Below are 17781 nucleotides of genomic sequence, written 5' to 3' on the forward strand. Positions count from 1 at the left end.
TCCTTAACCTTAATAAGGGATAAGGACATTTATTTCTTCTGCATATTTTGTAAGGTTCCTTGAGCCCACAGTGGAGAACAGGGCTGAGGTCAGTGATGAGTAGGGCCGTGGCAAGTATTAAAATAATGGTAGGGAGGGACTTCTCTCGTGGTGCAGTTGTTAAGGCTCCGTGCTCCCAATGCAGAGGGCCTGGGTTCGATCCCTTGTCAGGGAACTAGATCCCACATGCATGCCACAACTAAGGAGCCCTCTGACGGCAACTAAGACCTGGTACAATCAAATAAATAAATGACAATTTAAAAAACTAAATAAAATAAAATAGTGGTAGGGAATTCCCTGGCGGTCCAGTGGTAAGGACTCTGCTCTTCCATTGCTGAGGGCGTGGGTTCAATTCCTGGTAGGGGAACTAAGATCCCACAAGCTGAAAAAAACAAAACACAACAAAAAAAACCGTAGCTGTAGTAACAAGCAATCCTTCCCAAATCCTAGAATATCTCCCAATAAATGACAGCATTTCAGTAATCCTCATAGTAAAACTTGAAGTATTGTTGAAAATTATTTGTATGGAATGGTTCATTGAATTTTTCTTTTCAGCTACATGTTGAGCCCCAAAGATTAAGAATTTGTGTTTCTACTGAAAATGTCTCCTTCTTCCCCAAAGGGAGCAGTTTGGGGACTAATAGAGGTAGGCACAAGCATAGAGACAAATACAAGAGTAAAGATTATGGCCACATAATTTAAAATATAAACGGACATACACCGATGGTAGCTTTAAGGAACAGATAGCCAGCAAAACATATTTGCCTATTTCATTTAAAAAATACTAACAAAATGTCAGCATGCCACATAGAATCTTTTTATAACTTTTTAGTATGAAATTTTCAAACCCATACAAACACCAAAAATAGTATAAGGAGGGGCTTCCCTGGTGGCACAGTGGTTGAGAGTCCGCCTGCCGATGCAGGGGACACAGGATCGTGCCCCGGTCCGGGAAGATCCCACGTGCCGCGGAGCTGCTGGGCCCGTGAGCCATGGCCGCTGAGCCTGCGCGTCCGGAGCCTGTGCTCCGCAACAGTGAGGGCACAACAGTGAGAGGCCCGCATACCACACACACACACACACACAAAAATAGTGTAAGGAGTACCCATGTAATCATCCTCCAGCTTCAACCACTACCTCAGACATTTTACCATTTTCTCAGTAAATATTTCAATCTGCAGCTCCAAAATATGACTCTTTAAAAAATAACCCTTGTCGCACTGAAAACTTTAAAAATAATTGAAATGGAAATACATGAAGTGTCTTAACTTTAGGTACTTCATTTGGCATGGAGAAATTATATCTATAATTTAGAGAAAAACATGAACCTGAAATGAACCCGTTCTCTCAGTTCTTTCCAGAGTTTCAGCTCAATTGCACAGAGAAGCAAACCTGGTCATCCCAGCTAAACAGTCATTTTGTTTTCTGTTTTTTTATAGGGCTGCAGGTATATGAGTGCAGAAGTTGAAGAGTCAAAATGCTAGAGTTTATTCATTATTTGGATTTTTCTCAGATCAAGCATATTGATCATTCACACTTTTCTGGAGGGGTGAATGTTGGCACACAGCTCCGGAAAGTGAAACTAAGGGGATTGTGGTGAACGGTGAAAGGAAGTCACCTTTAGCAGCAAACTCTACCAAAGCCTTGACCATTTCAAATCGTATTACAAATTCCAATGATCATTTTAGGAAAATAGAACAGAATATGGAATATATTTATATAGTGAGAAACTTTGTATGTCTATTTGATCAGTGAAAATGATGACATTCCTAGAAAGGACATCTTTAAAGTTGCTGAGTGCAAGCCGGGAGGTGATCTAACACCAATGGGAAGATACCATCATCTGATACTAGTGTCCCTCACTTTAGGGGACAACGAGGATTTTAGTGGCTAATTTTAACTGTCAGCATGGTCTGGCTTCAGTATCCAGAAGTTTGATCAAACACCAGTTTTAGATGTGACTAACATTTAAATCACTAGAATTTGAGTAAACACAGTTATCCTCCATAATGTGAATAGGTCTGATCCAATCAGTTGAAGCCCTTAAGAGAAAAAAAGACTGAGATTGCCTGGGAAAGAAGCGATTCTGCCCCTAAATTGCCTTCAGATTCAGTACTGCAACATCACCACCCTCCTGGATCTCCTGCCTGCCAACCTGCCCTGCAGATTGGGGACTTGCTGGCCAATGTGCATCAATTCCTTGAAATAACTTTATCTCTGTCTCTATCTCTATCATCTGTATCTATACACACATACACACACACACACACACACACACACACATTTTGTTTCTCTGGACAACTCTAACATAGAGATAAAAGAACTCTTTTGTGATGTAGAGAAACAACTGTATTTAAACTATGTTATATATTTCAACTGGCTCTCAGCAAATCTGAAATCATAAGATCTTAGAATTGGAAAAGAACTCTCAGAGCTAATTTATTCAAAAATTTCACCTATATATTGTTAAAATTATAATAATAAAGGCCAAATGATTCACATGTATTATGTATACTCTTCACAGCATTCCAAGTTAATATCCAGGTTTTTTTTTTTTTTGCTTTTTGGTTTTTTTAAAAATTAATTAATTAGTTAATTAATTTTTGGCTGCATTGGGTCTTCGTTGCTGTGCATGGGCTTTCTCTAGTTGCGGCGAGCGGGGGCTACTCTTCATTGCGGTGGCTTCTCTTGTTGCAGAGCACAGGCTCTAGGCGCACGGGCTTCAGCAGTTGTGGCTCGCAGGCTCAGTAGTTGTGGCTCACGGGCTTAGTTGCTCTGCGGCATGTGGGATCTTCCCAGACCAGGGCTCGAACCCATGTCCCCTGCATTGGCAGGCAGATTCTTAGCCACTGTGCCACCAGGGAAGTCCCAATATCCAGTTTTATACATGAGAAGATGAGGCTCAGAGAAGTAAGAAACTTCTCCAAGATGACCTGGGTGGCAGTGACTAAGCCGGTATTTGAATTCAATACTATTTGAATCCAAAGTCCGTTGTCTTTCTGTTAGGTTTGGTGGCTTTTCTTCAATGTGGCTCCTAAATGCTCGGACATTTTTGGTGATGTATAGAATTTCGGTGATGCAAAGCCCATTATATGGCAACTGTATATATTTTTTAACATCTTTCTTAGAACCGTCTTTCATATTTTGAGTCAGATCTTGCTATGCGTTTTGCCCTCTATGACTACATTTCCACATGTCAGCTCTTCAAATACTTGAAGCTAGCCATTTGATCCAAAGTATTTCCTTTTTATATTTTTTTAAAACTTTAATTTAATTTAATTTAATTTTTGGCTGTGTTGGGTCTTCATTGTTGAGCGAGGTTTTTCTCTAGTTGCCACAAGCGGGGGCTACTCTTCGTTGAGGTGCACGGACTTCTCATTGCAGTGGCTTCTCTTGTTGTGGAGCACGGGTTCTAGGCACATGGGCTTCAGTAGTTGTGGAGCGCAGGCTCAGTAGTTCTGGCTTGTGGGCTCTAGAGCGCAGGCTCAGTAGTTGTGGAGCAAAGGCTTAGTTGCTCCGCTGCATGTAGGATCTTCCGGGACCATGGCTCGAACCCGTGTCCCCTGCATTGGCAGGCAGATTCTTAACCACTGCGCCACCAGGGAAGCCCCTCCTTTAAAAAAAAATTTTTTTTTTAAACAAACCTTTTTTAAAAAAAATATTTATCTATTTATTTATTTATTTTTGGCTGTGTTGGGTCTTCTTTGCTTTCTTTAGTTGGGGCGAGAGGGGCTACTCTTCGTTGCGGTGCGCAGGCTTCTCATTGCAGTGGCTTCTCTTGTTGTGGAGCATGGGCTCTAGGCACGCAGGCTTCAGTAGTTGTGACTCGCGAGCTCTAGAGCGCAGGCTCAGTAGTTGTGACTCGCGGGCTCTAGAGCACAGGCTCAGTAGTTGTGGCACATGGGCTTAGTCGCTCCGCGGCATGTGGGATCTTCCCAGACCAGGGCTCGAACCCGTGTCCCCTGCCTTGGCAGGCGGATTCTTAACCACTGTGCCACCAGGGAAGTCTCTAAAATTTTAAAAAGTGTTTGTCATAAGAAACAATTTCCAGATTCCCTCCCTCGTGATTGTTTTTACTGATGTTCTTTGGCTAGCTCTCCCTTGGTAGGCTCCAGCAACTATTTCAAAAATTGGACTCTAGTATTATCTACTCGAAGAACAATGGAATGTTTTTCCCTCTTGTTTTAGATTCTATGCTATCTTAATGCAGTCTAAGATTTACCAGCTTTTTAAAAAGACAATTTAAGTATAGTGATTTATGATATTGTATTAGTTTCAGGTGTAAGATTTACTAGCTTTCTAATGTCGTTTCATGTCTCTTTTTACAGATTCCTTTATAAGAACTGGTCTCTCATCTTTGTATCTGTGTGGTCAATTTTTGCAGGACTTCGAATTTTCCACATTAAAATTCATATTATTAGTTTCAACCTAATGGTCAAGTCTACAAAGGTATTTAATATTGTATATTCTATCATTTTCAATTGGCAATTTTGGTTAACTTGAATAAAGAGTTTAGTTTTAGACATATTGAATATAAAATATTAGGAGTGAATATATTGCTATGAGAAAGATTATAAAGAATGAGATTATCAAAGGTTGATCTTTGGGAAGCAATTTAACCTTTAAACGTGGGAAAGCCCACTTCAAGTAGGGAAGGAAAAGAACAAATTCTTGAAAATGTTTGAGATTAGGAATCAGCCTTGTTCTGAAACATGATAGGGGTGAAATAAACATTTTTAGTAGAACCAGTGCAAGAGGCAAAGAAAGATAGGCGAGAGAGCAAGGAAAAGGCAAAAAAAAAAAAGAAAGAAAGAAATAGTACAGCCTTGAGAAAGAGTGCATTTGACGCTGTCAAAACTGCAGACAAATCAAAGAGAATAAGTGAGAAGAGACTTCTAGATTTGGCAGTTGTAAAAATGGTTACCGGAGATAGCAGAAGTGCAGTTCCAGCCAAATGTATGGACTAGAAGTCAAATTGTGAGGTGTGAAGGAGTGGATTGGTGATGAGGATGCAGAGGTTGAAACTTTTCCCAGAAGTTTCGTGCTTTTAGAGAACTACAGGCTGGTGGCTCTCCTGAGCAGGTAGAACCAAGTATTTTTGTAGTTAGGGAAGATGCCTTGACAGAGAGATTGATGATGCTAGAGAGAGAGGGGATAATTAAAGGTATACCATCTTGGGAAAAAGCCTCCAGGATTGGATGAAGAGCTGAGCTGAATTTGTGAGTTTTGTGGTGAAGGATGAACATGTTTTCCGAAGAATGAGTCCCCAGGGAGGCAGGCAAGCTGGGTTATGATTCTGTGTAACCAAGATGAAGACTAGGTGCTTAACAGGTGGAAAGGAACAAAAGTAACTCAGCTCTGGTCAGGAGGACTTCAGTAGCTCAATAATGAAGCAGCAACGATGAGAAAGTAGTCATGGTTGTCTCAAGATATATTGAAATTGCACGGGGGAGTGTATTAGTTTGCTAGGGCAGCCATAACCAAGTACCACAGACTAGATGGCCTAAACAACAAAATTTATTTTCTCATAGACTGGAAGTCTGAGATCAAGGAGTTACCAGGGTTGGTTTCTTCTGACGTCTCTCTCCTTGCCTTGTAAATGGCTGTCTCCTCTCTCTGTCTTCACATGGTTTGTTTATTTCCTCTCTGTGCATGTCTGTATCCTAGTCTACTTTTCTTGTAAGGACACCAGTCTTATTGGATTAGGACCCTCCCCAACACAGGAAGAATTCAGTCAACAGTGGACAAATAAAAGGATTCCACTTCTTTATTTTCTTGCAGATAAGTGTGTTGTAGAGAGTAGAGCTCAACATTTAGTGAGTGCGGCAAGCAGAATAATGGCCCCCAAAGATGTCCACATCCTAACCCCCGGAAACTGATGATATGCTACTTTATATGGCAAAAAGGACCTTCAAATGTGATTTAGTTAAGGAGTTTGAAATGGCAAAATTATCCTGGATAATCTGAGTGAATCCAGTCTAATCGCATTGGTCCTTAAACGTGGGGAAGTTTTCCCTATGAATTCAGGGTTAGAGGGAGATGTGATTCTGGAAGAATGGCCAGGGGGATGTAACACTGCCAATGTAACACTGGAGGAAGGGAGCCAGGAGGCAAGGAAAGCAGGCAGCTTCTAGAAGCAAGAAGGGGTAAGGAAATAGATTCTCGCCTAGAGCCTCGGAACTCACCTTTGTCAACATCTTGCTTTTAGCTCAGTGAGAACTGTGTTACACTTCTGACCTGCACAACTGTAACACAATAAATTTAAGTCACTAATTTGTGCTAATCCGTTACAGCAGAAATAGAGAAGTAACGTGGTATGCATAGGAATCACCTAGAGGTCCATTTAAAATCCTGATTCTGGTTCAGTAGGTGTGGGGTGGAGCCAAAAAGTCTGCATTTCTAACCAGATCCCAGGTGATGCCAGTGCTGCTGAACTGGGGACCACACTTTGAGTAGCAAGGCTGGAGAGACCATGCATTCAAATCTCCTTACATTATAGATAAAGGACTTATGGATACAGGCAGAGCTGTCTTTGACTCCCTGCTTTTCTCACTGTACATTGCACTACTACTAAAAAAAGAAAAGACAAGACAAGAAAAAAAAAGGAGTCCATTAGAGAATAGCAGGCAAGGAAAGGTGCCAATGTTTGGAACATTTGGCTCCAGAGCCTCTGTGTGTTTATGGTGCCTGCGAGGTGTGCTGGCTGACACTGAACTGACACAAACTGTTAATTACCCACACTTCAGTAAACTAACAGCTGTTTGCTATGTGCAGCAGGCTGAGGGCCCTCTTGGTTCCCAGGGGTTTCTAACTTCCTAGGTGTCAGCAAGTTCAAGAGAGAAATTTCAGGGCAAAAGAGCATTTTGTTGTGACAATTTAGTAGGGTAATTTCCAGGAAGAGCCTCAAAAGCTGTAGATCATCTGTAAACTCAGAGCTGTAAACACAGGAGGGAGTGTTTCCGATGACCTGAAGGATATGTTCTATGTTTATCTTGTTGCCCGAGGCACTCTGTAATTATGGGAGAGCAGAATGTCAGCTCATCTCTTTGTGGGTGGCACTGGCCAAAGGGTTTGAGGAAAACTACCGGGTTTATTAAAGAGGATAAAGAGCTCCCACGTTGGATGTAACAAAAATCCAAGGTGAAAATCAGAGAGGAATGGATTCTAAGAACGTGGCAGGGACTTGTGAGGAGAGTTGGTGAGCAAAAGATTATAAAGAGGAATGAGGAGAAACTGCGCAACCGAGGCTACATGGAAACCTCCCACTCTACAGAACAGTAAGGAAGATTCACAGGCACCAGGACGAGGGTTCTCAAACAATAGTACCCGAGGATCACATGAGGAGCCTGCTAGAATGTGCTTTCCTCAGTTCTTACACCAGTTGTTCCTTTTAACATTTTCTTATGGAAAATTCCAAACATACGAAAGTAGAGAACATGACATACTGAACTCCCACACACCCATCCCAGACTCAGTAATGATCACCTCATAGCCGGTCTTCATTCATCTATTCCACCTGCTTCATGCCTCCCTCTCATCTTTCCTTCTCCACTGGGCTATACAGAAGCACAGCCAAATCATCATTGAAAAAGCATTTCATGTGGAGAGAAAAGTAAGCACACACACCCCAGGACAGAGTGCATCCAGTGAAGAGGTCTATGGAGGTGGAATGGAGAGAATGAGGGGGAGGTTGGTAGGGGATGAGATCTGAGACGTCACAGGGCAAATAGGCGTAACAGACACACTGTGTAGGTCTTCGCAGCTTGTTGCAACAGCTTTGGCTTTTACTCCAAGTAAGGACTTTAGAGCAGGAGGGACTATCAGCTGTGGGAAGATAAAATTGAAAAGACAAAGGGGGTAAAATATTATTACTGGAGCCCCATAGAAGAGGAGCTGCCTGGTAGGAACTGTAGTCATAGTCAAGAATGAAACTATGGCCAAGAGCTTTGCTCCAAACTCAGGAGGGAGTAAGAGAATGATCACCTCAATTCCCGTGGAAATAGGAATCAGTCTCCTGATGAATGGAGTAACCTCCATCTCTGTCTCTTGGTCCAGGGGTAGGAGAAGTCTGAATTGTCAGAGGGCAGTCTCAGCTTCCAGCTAAATGGAACATGGCTGTGTTCCTCATTGGAAGCATTTCCTCCTTTAGTATCTAGGACCTTCAAATCACCAAGCCTGAGCCTGTGGAGACAGACACTTAAAATTCGGTGGATGATATAATAGTGAGAGGGATCCTTTCCACCCCTACCTGCTGGTTCCTGGATTTATGTAATTTGGTGATGGAGGAAGTGGTACTACTTATTCCCAATTTCACCAGTGAGATAAGGCACTCATTCTTCCTTGGTTTCTATTCTATAGGTCTGGGCAGAAATTTGTGTGTGTATGTGTGGGGAAGGAGAATAGAAAATGGTTCTTGATTTTGTTCCCATGACTTTTTGGGCTTATTACTCACCCTGTGTTAACTACACATATGATTGTTTTCCTTGAGAGAGGAGACTAGAAAATTTCAGGGCAATCCTGCTCCCATCTTCATGAGGCTACTTGAAAAGTACCACTTTCCCTGTATACAGTTTACCCTTGAATGGTGTGTGGGTTAGGGATGCTGACCCTCAAGCAACTGAAACTTTTGCAAGTGAAGCCTCAAGCATCCTTCACTAGGTACATAGTTCTTTCAGTACATTAGCTGAAATTAATCGCATCAATCCAGCTCACATTTCACATGTGCCCTCTTTGTACAGAATCTAAGAGTTAATAGGACCCATAAGTCTATCACAGTCCCAGACCCACACCCATAGACATCAGCAAATCTCTAATATCCAACAAATGGTAAAAATAAAGATTCATGTTATTATCACCACCCAAGGACCCCAGGGACACAAGTACTAGTTTCTAAGTGGAAGCAAGTCTATCAGAAACTGAAAATCTTCTGTTTCATTCTCAGCAACATCCTGGTTGGTTTTTGCCTATTGTCCAAAATCTTCAACTGTGACTTGAAATTTGATGGAGAAACATCTCCCATGAAGATGTTAACTATGGCATTATATTTATCTTGGGGAAACAATCCCTGATCCACTGCCTCCTTTTTTTCAGAATGGCATGTAAGAAAAGTTAGACTCAGTTAGGAAACTGGGTGCTACCCTGATCTACCAGATGATTATCTGAGGTTCCTTCTTCCTCATTTTGCTTATTGAAAAATCATTTCCAGTTTTTCTTTTGAACCCTGTGTGCCTAACCTTCCTGAATCGAAGAGTCAACTGTTCAGTGGCACAATCTCCACACTGTCTTTGGAGGAGGTTGCCGCCCTTCATTTGTAGCACATTTCATAATGTCATTCTCTACCTCACACTCCCTTCTAGTTGCTGTGTGTCTGAGTGCCATCTGCTGCCATCACCACTTCCTCTGGAAATCCTGGCTCTTTCGTGCTGCATGCTATCCCAGAACAGCTTCCTTGAAGCCCAGGCCAACACACAAAGTGTTTGTATCTCTGAGGTGCCAAACACACCCCTGCATTTTTTTTTCTGAGTTTTTTTCCTCTTAAATTTCGACATTTGATATTTTTGCAGAAACTTCATCTTATATTTGTTCTTAATGCATGAGTATTATTAGATTACTTTTTAGAGTGTTTCTGATAGCCAAAAAACTTTGGAAACCCTAGCTTATGACTTTTCTAATTTTTTTTTTTTTTTGGTCTTTAGCATAGGTGATACATTCTGACAAGCCTTTGATATTGAAATCTTATTTTGCTGGCTTAGAACCTCCATGAAAATTTGCAACTTGTCAAGACTTGAATTTCTCCATTACTGTGTTCTCTCAGCTCTGCCCCCTGAGATACTTGCAGATACACAGTTTAAAGCTACAAGCTAGGAACAAGAAATTGATGTTGGTTGGGGAGAAGTTCTGAATGTCAGATTAAATTTGTAGCAGGAATTTATTGGCGTTAACCCTTGCCACGCACTTGTTATAGGAGAGATGCAAATAAGAAAGGGTCAAGAGTGACATTTATTGTAGGAATAATATTTTAGGAACAATATTGTCTTGCTGTTTTGGCATATTTATATAAATGGAGGAAGGATAGAAGTTAAATTAAGAGAAATAGAGACTTGTATAGTGATTTAAATACCACCCGAGTTATTTTAGCATCATGTTGAAAACTGATGCTTCTGTTTATTCAACAACTTCTTGACTCGTCTAAATATCTATTCTATTTTGGGGAAATGTTTACTGCTAAGAGAATAGGCCGTGGGTAATCTACTGAGGATGAGATCGTTTTTTAGTGCATTCTTTAAGGAGTGGGCTTGGTCATCTTTATTTGTCCTTCTCTTTTAGTGGAATACATGTTATCATTTGCTTAAAATTCTCACTCAGGTAACTATATATAAAAGCTGCTTCTGCCTTGGTATACTTAGGTATACTGATATGTATTTTGTATATGTATACAACAGTTTTTGTTGTAGCACTCAAGAGGAGAGAAGATGTTTGCTTGTAGCTCTTAGAGAACAAACACATCTTGTAGCTTTGGTTCTTGATGTGGCATGGGGAGGATAAAGGAGAGAAGAACCAATGCTTTCTCAGGTAGGCTGGTTTTGGTTGGAAGTATCTGAGTATCAATCTGACTAAACAGTAAAGGATTTTATTGGCTCACATAACTATAAATCCAGAAGTAGGATTTAAGCACAGTTTAATTAAGATTCTAACAATATTTCTCTGCTTTTCTCTCAGCTTTGCACGGTCAACATCAGATTTGTCTGCAGGCTCTCATGCCTCATCCTCTCAAGATGGCTGCCAATTGCCAGTGGAGCCATGTGCTTCAAATTCACATTCTGTAGGAGGAAGAGAGAACAGTTTTCCATTACTGCCTTTAAGAGTAAAGAGGGTTATTTTCCAGAAGTGTCCATCAACCTCCACATATCCAAATGATTAGAATCAGACCATTCTGAACCAGTCACCTGCAAGGGAAATGGGATTATCCTTAGCTGGAGTAAACCCATCTCTCTCTCTTTTTTTAAAAAAATAAATTTATTTATTTATTTTTGGCTGTGTTGGGTTTTCGCTACTAATTGCAGGCTTTCTCTAGTTGGGGCGAGTGGGGGCTACACTTCACTGCAGTGCCCGGGCTTCTCATTGCACTGGCTTCTCTTGTTGCGGAGCACAGGCTCTAGGCACATGGGCTTCAGTAGTTGTGACACACAGGCTTAGTTGCTCCTCGGCATGTGGGATCTTCCTGCACCAGGGTTTGAACCAGTGTCCCCTGCATTGACAGGCAGATTCTTAACCACTGCACCATCAGTGAAGCCCCTTGACCCATCTCTTGAATTAACAACAATTCCCCAAGTGAATGACTGCTACTCAGTGGGGAATTGAGAAATGGATGTTAGGGAGTCAATCGTAATACTTATTAAAAATGTGAATTATGTCACAGAAATCTAAAAGGACTAATTTTTAACCCAGGAAGAATCATCATTGAAAAAACAAACTTCTTCCTTATGTCAATAGAAGAGAAGTACTGGCTCAGAGTCAATGTACTCCTGTTAGTAATTTCAGTTTTCTGGTCTCCAGGGGAATGGTATTCCATCTTAGATTATATCCACGATGCTTAACATTTTGACTACTATACCCAAAGTTTCTGAAAGCTTTGTCAACTGATTTAGTTGCACATTCTAGGTATTAATGATGTATTTTCCCTTTTTATTTAATAATTTAATTATTTTGGCTGCACTGTGCAGCACATGGGATCTTAGTTCCCCAACAAGGCATCAAACCCTGCAGTGGAAGAGCAGAATCTTAACCACTGGACCGCCAGGGAAGTCCCGTGTTTTTCCTTTTGAAGGTAATGAAATGCATGTATAACTTTCAATCAGCATAAGATAAATTGTGCTTTCGTAATAAATGATATTATTCTTGGCAAACGATGCATTTTTTTGCCTAAGCTACTTCATTACAACTAAATATACATTTTCTTTTTTTGAATTTTATTTTATTTATTTTTTATACAGCAAGTTCGTATTAGTTATCTATTTTACACATATTAGTGTGTAAATATATATTTTCTGAGTCTTAATATATAGAAAATAACTAAATCCCTTAGATCCCCTAATGAAGTCTAAAAATGTCTCTTTTCTAACACATTCTATTTTGTATTATAGTTTCTTTTCCTTTTCCCTAATTTTAAGTACATGATCCGATAAATGGTTTAGTTTAAATGTAAGGACAGTTAAATTGCTACCATTCTAGGATTTAGTTGAGTAGAGACTTTTCTAGCTTTATCTAACAAAACAAGGAGAAATTGAATTCTTTCAGGAAAATAGGAAAAGAAACAACACAATTTATAAACGAATTATACCAGAACACACACACACACACACATACCACTGCACATCCAAAATTTTGTTAATGGGTCTTCCACTGACCTTGTCCTACAGTTATGTTTTGAGACTCTCTTATACAAAATCATCTTTTTTTTTAAACAATGTTTTTAAAAAAGAATTAAGTGGAGAGAAAAATAGCCTATGAAAACTAATTCTAAATGAGATATGAACTAAGACTTTTGATTAGGGTTCGCTAGAAGCTGCCATACCTGCTCCAACATCAGGCAATGGGAGAGCACCAAAGCCTCGTAGCTGGGCTCTGGAGATTAGAGGAATGACCACCAATGAATAAATGATTTATAATTTAAGCAAATTTTAAATATTTTCTTTTTATTATTGAGGCAATTATCAGTATAGATAATTTAAATGCCCTTTTATCATAAGCAAAGGATATTTTCCAGAAGGTTCCAACTCATTTTATTTATATATATTTAGATAGTAAAATATTTAAAATGCTGTAGATGCTGATCAAACTCATTATCTCATTTTGTTTTGTCCCAACTACTCTCATTCATAAAAATGTGGGTTTGTGTTTGATCTACACATGGCAAGGGTGAAAGACGGGGAATGGTGGAGAAACAGCTATAGGGAAGTAATTCTATTAAATTTTGCTTTAATGAACCAGGCAATATTTCAAAAAATCCTGATAGTAAATATCTTTACCACTGTAAATTTATGTCTCTATTTTTCTTAGTGACATTTTAAGTGTCTAACATCTGTACACTGAGTTTTATTACAAAGAGTAACATTTAGACAAATTAAACCTAACTAAAATCAACATTTATATGACTATATCCAGTCTCAAAAATAGCAAACAAGTTGGAAGTACTAGCGAGATGATATTCGAGATCTTATTACATCACTATTCATACATGTGGATGTAGAGGAAGTGGCTGGGTCATTTTGATGGTCAAATGTTAGATGTGTTTATACTCAGCTAGATAGTGATTTTCCAACGGGGTACGGATTATAAAAAAACAGCATATAATTATCTAAAGGGGTTCAGTCTTTAGTGAAGGCAAGGAGAAGCTAGTCTTGAATGAGAATGAGGAAAACATATGTGTTTTGTTTTTAGTAAAGTCATATATTTTAAAAAATATTTTATTTATTTATTTATTTTTGGCTGTGTTGGGTCTTTGTTGCTGTGCGCAGACTTTCTCCAGTTGTGGCGAGCAGGGCCTATGCTTTGTTGCGGTGCGTGGGCTTCTCATTGTGGTGGTTTCTCTTGTTGCAGAGCACGGGCTCTAGGTGCGTGGGCTTCAGTAGTTGTGGCACGTGGGCTCAGTAGTTGCTCCACGGCATGTGGGATCTTCCCAGACTAGGGCTTGAACCTGTGTCCCCTGCATTGGCAGGCAGATTCTTCACGGCACCGTCAGGGAAGTCCTAGTAAAGTCATATTAATTAATATTTAGTATGACTATGAATTAACCTCTTACCAAACAGGCCTCGTGGACTAGCAGGGTGCTTGTGGTTATGGACAGAGATGGGGATTTACAAAGTTTTTGCTGAAAGTGGAGCTTGAGTGGACCCTGAGACTCTGAAGATCTGATTAATATAGTATTTAGGAGGGAATCTGGAGTTGAAAGTCAAGCAGTTATTCTAGCTAAAGGATCAATCTGGAGAAACTGGGCACAGACAGAGAAACTGGACGTGAGGCAAATGGAGTGACTCAAAGGCATGTAGACCAAGCAAGGGGTTCCTGGCAATATTCCATGAGACTTAAGTGCTGGTGTTTTATAACCTGTGACTCCTCTATAGGTGATGAGGAAGCCAGTTGTTAAGATGCTGTGATGGCTCATTATAAACCAGAGGATGCAAAATATCATGTTTTGTTTGCTGGATATAATACCTACCCACAGAGTGACTTAAAAGAAATTTGCATTGGTTGTCAGCATTTAAAGATAAATTGTATTAGTTGCCAGCATTTAAAGATAAAAGCACTAAAGATATTTTACCTCTCAATTTACAGCTTTTCTGAAAACACCAGAAGCTCTGTTATCACTGACCTTGCTGTCATACTTGGTACTGATAGTTTTAGGCTGTCACACTCTGGCCTCTTGCAATGGGCATGCACTCTCTTGACTGCCACAGTCCCCGCCAATCCCGACCATCCCTGATTCCATGGACAGGAGACAGCTGCCTTTTACCATCAAACACATTTTGTTGTTTTGCTTGTGAAAGAATTAAGGCAAAACTGAGCTATTTCTTAAATCCATTTTTTAAAAAAAAAAAAGACTTTTATTATGAAACATTTCAAATATATAGAAAAGTAGATAGAATAGTTAAATAATTCCCCATGACCCTATTTCATGGTTTAACTGTCATTACTCAAGTGTAATCTTGTTTCTTCTATACCCGCACCCACTTCCTTCCATTGTATTATTTAAAAGAAAATCCCTGACATCCTATCATTTTATCTGTAAATATTTTAGCATGTAACAATAAAAGATGGGGACCCTTTTATAAATCATATAGCTATAATAACACAATCACACCTAAGCATTAGCAATAAGTATTTAATATCATCCAATACCAAATTTCCAATTGTCTCATAAATACAGTTTAAATCTGGATTAAAATAAGGTCTACACAAGGTAATTGATTGATATATCTTTTAAATCTCTTATTTATAGCATCTTAGTCTCTTAGTCTCTGTCTCTGTCTCTCCCTCTCCTTCTCTTCTTTTCTCTCTCTCCCTTCACTCTCCCCCACCCTACTCATCTCTTTCTTCTGACTATTTATTTGTTTAAAAAAACCTGGTTGATTGTTTTGTAGAACTTCTCACAGTCCAAAATTTGCTGATTGCCTGTCCAGGGTAAAATCTAGCATGCCCCTCTATCATCTGTATTTCCTTTAAATTGGCTTGAAGTTTTTGGAAATAGTATTTCATAGGTGGTGGTATATTCTGTCTATCAGGAGGCACATAATGTTAGGGTCTCTGTCTTTCTCTCTCTCACTAGCAGTTGTTAGTGCTCAATGCCTAGATCCATCAATTCATTAAATGTTGCAAAATGTTGACAGTCTAATAAATAGTCTAATAAATGCTTGATTCTCTCCCTCTGTTTACAAGTTTCTCAAAATAATTAACATCCTCCATATGAGACTAATATTTTTTTGTATTACAACTCATGTGTTCAAACATATTTATGATGTTTCAGTCCGTTGCAGTTATTATCCATATTGACGCTCATAGTTTTTGATTTTTGCTTAGTTTGGCTCTTGAGTATTTTTGACATAACCCTAGCAAACTTTGAAAATGTCTTTGTTATCTGTTGGACAAAATGTTCTAAGGTCATATTGTACGTTTTCAGTCCAGATATGGAGCCAGCCATTTCAGGAATCTTGACTCCTTTGAGTGGGAATTGGTATTTCAAGAACATAATCTGAGTGTTGGGAGCAATTCTCTATCAAGGTAAGAAAGTGAAAGATAGCTCAGAGGACCTTGTGTTAATTTTCCTTTTTCTTAAACCAGATCTCACCACTTGTAGCTACATCATCTGAAACAGGTGACATGTCAGGAGTCAGCAGAAGGAGAAGAGAGACTGTGAAGAACTCACACACACAATTACATGTCCAGAATTGGAAATTACACATATCTCTTCAGCTCACAGCCCAATGGCCAGAATTAGTCAAATAGCTCCATCTAACTATAAGGGAGATAAGAAATGTAATTCTCTCGTACTTGGACCGGAAAGGGCAAAACAACTGCATAGGATCTGGGATCAGTTTTCCTGAAAACAAACTCTGAGGTGGAGATGTTTATGCATGAAGTTTATTAGGAAGTGCTCTTAGAAACATCTATAAGAGAGTGAAAGAAGCGAGCTTGGACAGAGGGAGAGTGTGAACTGTGCTACCTTGCAGCAGGGACCAGAGGTGATGTTTTGGGGGGAGCTCCGGAGTTGAGTTGGCCCTTCAGAGTTGTCTGAATTAAGACAAGGTGATTGGGCTTTGGTACCCTAGCATCCAGTCATTGGATGCAAAATGCCTTTAGCTTCAAGTTTAACAGGGATGTGTTTTGCTCCCTGATGGATTACTATCTGTAAAACCCATCAAATAGGTTAAATCATATTAATCTTAATATATCATACTAATCTAATCTATTTCAAGATTGATATTTGTTTTCTCATTTAGTGAGAAATTTGGGGACTCTAATCATATTTGCTTTAAGTCACTAAGGACTTATAGGACAAAAATTTTTTCATTAAAATTTTACCGTTATGTATGTTGCAGAAGAGACTTTTTATTTTTGTGATTATTAAGCTTTCAGTTAATAGTCTCATCCTTCAGGAAAAGATTGATGGTTTATTTATTTCTAATCTTAGAAATTCCATCTTTGCCAGAAAACCACTAGTCTCAAAACAACAGAGAAATTGCGTCATCTGCCTACAGTGTCAGTATTTGTATTTCTATTTTTATTTCTAGGGTGTGCAGTGATATTAGTAATGAGAAGTATATTATCATACCAGAGGTTTAAAAGAGAAAAATGATGAAAATGCTGGAAAAATGCCACAACCTGGTAAAATATTTCTTAAAGTTTGGAAGAAAGGTTTTTTCTTTATATGCACTATTTTGTATATAACTATGGAAAAGTAAAGAAGAGTATGGAGAGGCAAGAATTGTAGTTTAAAAAAAATGTTATTTATAGGTTCTTATTCTATAGTTACCTATCAAATGGATTATTTCCTACCTCCAAGAATAAGCAGAAGAAACTTATTAGAATATAATATATATTTTTTCAATATATATTTTGAAATATATACAACTTTAAAAAAAAGACAAATACGCAATTTTATTTTATTAAACAATTTTTTTATTTTAAATTTATTTTTAATTTTTTGTCTGCGTTGGGTCTTAGCTGTGGTACGTGGGATCTTTTGTTGTGGCGTGAGGGCTTAGTTGCCCCGCTGCATGTGGGATCTTAGTTCCCCGACCAGGGATTGAACTCGTGTCCCCTGAATTGGAAGGCAGGTTCTTAACCACTGGACCACCAGGGAAGTCCCTATATACAACTTTTAAGTAAACATTTTTTTGGCCAAGACCTACTATTAAGTGGTCATAATTTATTACATCATAATTCTCCTATGAAATTACTTTTATCTCTATATTTGCTTTATGCAGCTGCTTAAAATGAGTTTACAAACATGGTAGCAAAGTGTATTCACTAGTAGTGCTAGTAGAGTAGCCAATAGTGACATGTAGCTATATATCGTGTGAAACGTTGTTAATCTGAATTGAAATGTATTGTAAATGGGAAATACTAGATTTTAAAGTCTTATTATGAAAAAAAACCTCATTAATAATTTTTTATTGCTTACATGTTGAAAATAATATTCGAATACATTGGGTTAAATAAGTATACTATTAACATTAATTTTAC

At 38.9% G+C, this 17781-nt stretch overlaps 1 protein-coding gene across 2 annotated transcripts in view; it reads left to right on the top strand.

Moving 5' to 3' along the window:
- The window catches only part of LOC115802051 (uncharacterized), a 116851-nt gene extending 101035 nt beyond the window's left edge, over window positions 1-15816 (top strand). For both annotated transcript variants that reach the window (XM_089921971.1, XM_089921970.1), the window contains exons 3-4: window positions 4368-4488; window positions 10759-15816. In XM_089921971.1, coding sequence (XP_089778097.1) covers window positions 4368-4488; window positions 10759-10956 — 319 coding nt within the window. In that variant the 3' untranslated portion in view covers window positions 10957-15816. The remainder of the gene's footprint in view (window positions 1-4367; window positions 4489-10758) is intronic.
- The last annotated feature ends 1965 nt before the right edge of the window (window positions 15817-17781 follow it).

Source organism: Delphinapterus leucas, chromosome 12, assembly GCF_059928025.1.
Source record: "Delphinapterus leucas isolate spDelLeu-1000000601 "Yukka" chromosome 12, BTC_Dleu_Yukka2, whole genome shotgun sequence".
Classification (NCBI taxonomy): Eukaryota; Metazoa; Chordata; class Mammalia; order Artiodactyla; family Monodontidae; genus Delphinapterus; species Delphinapterus leucas.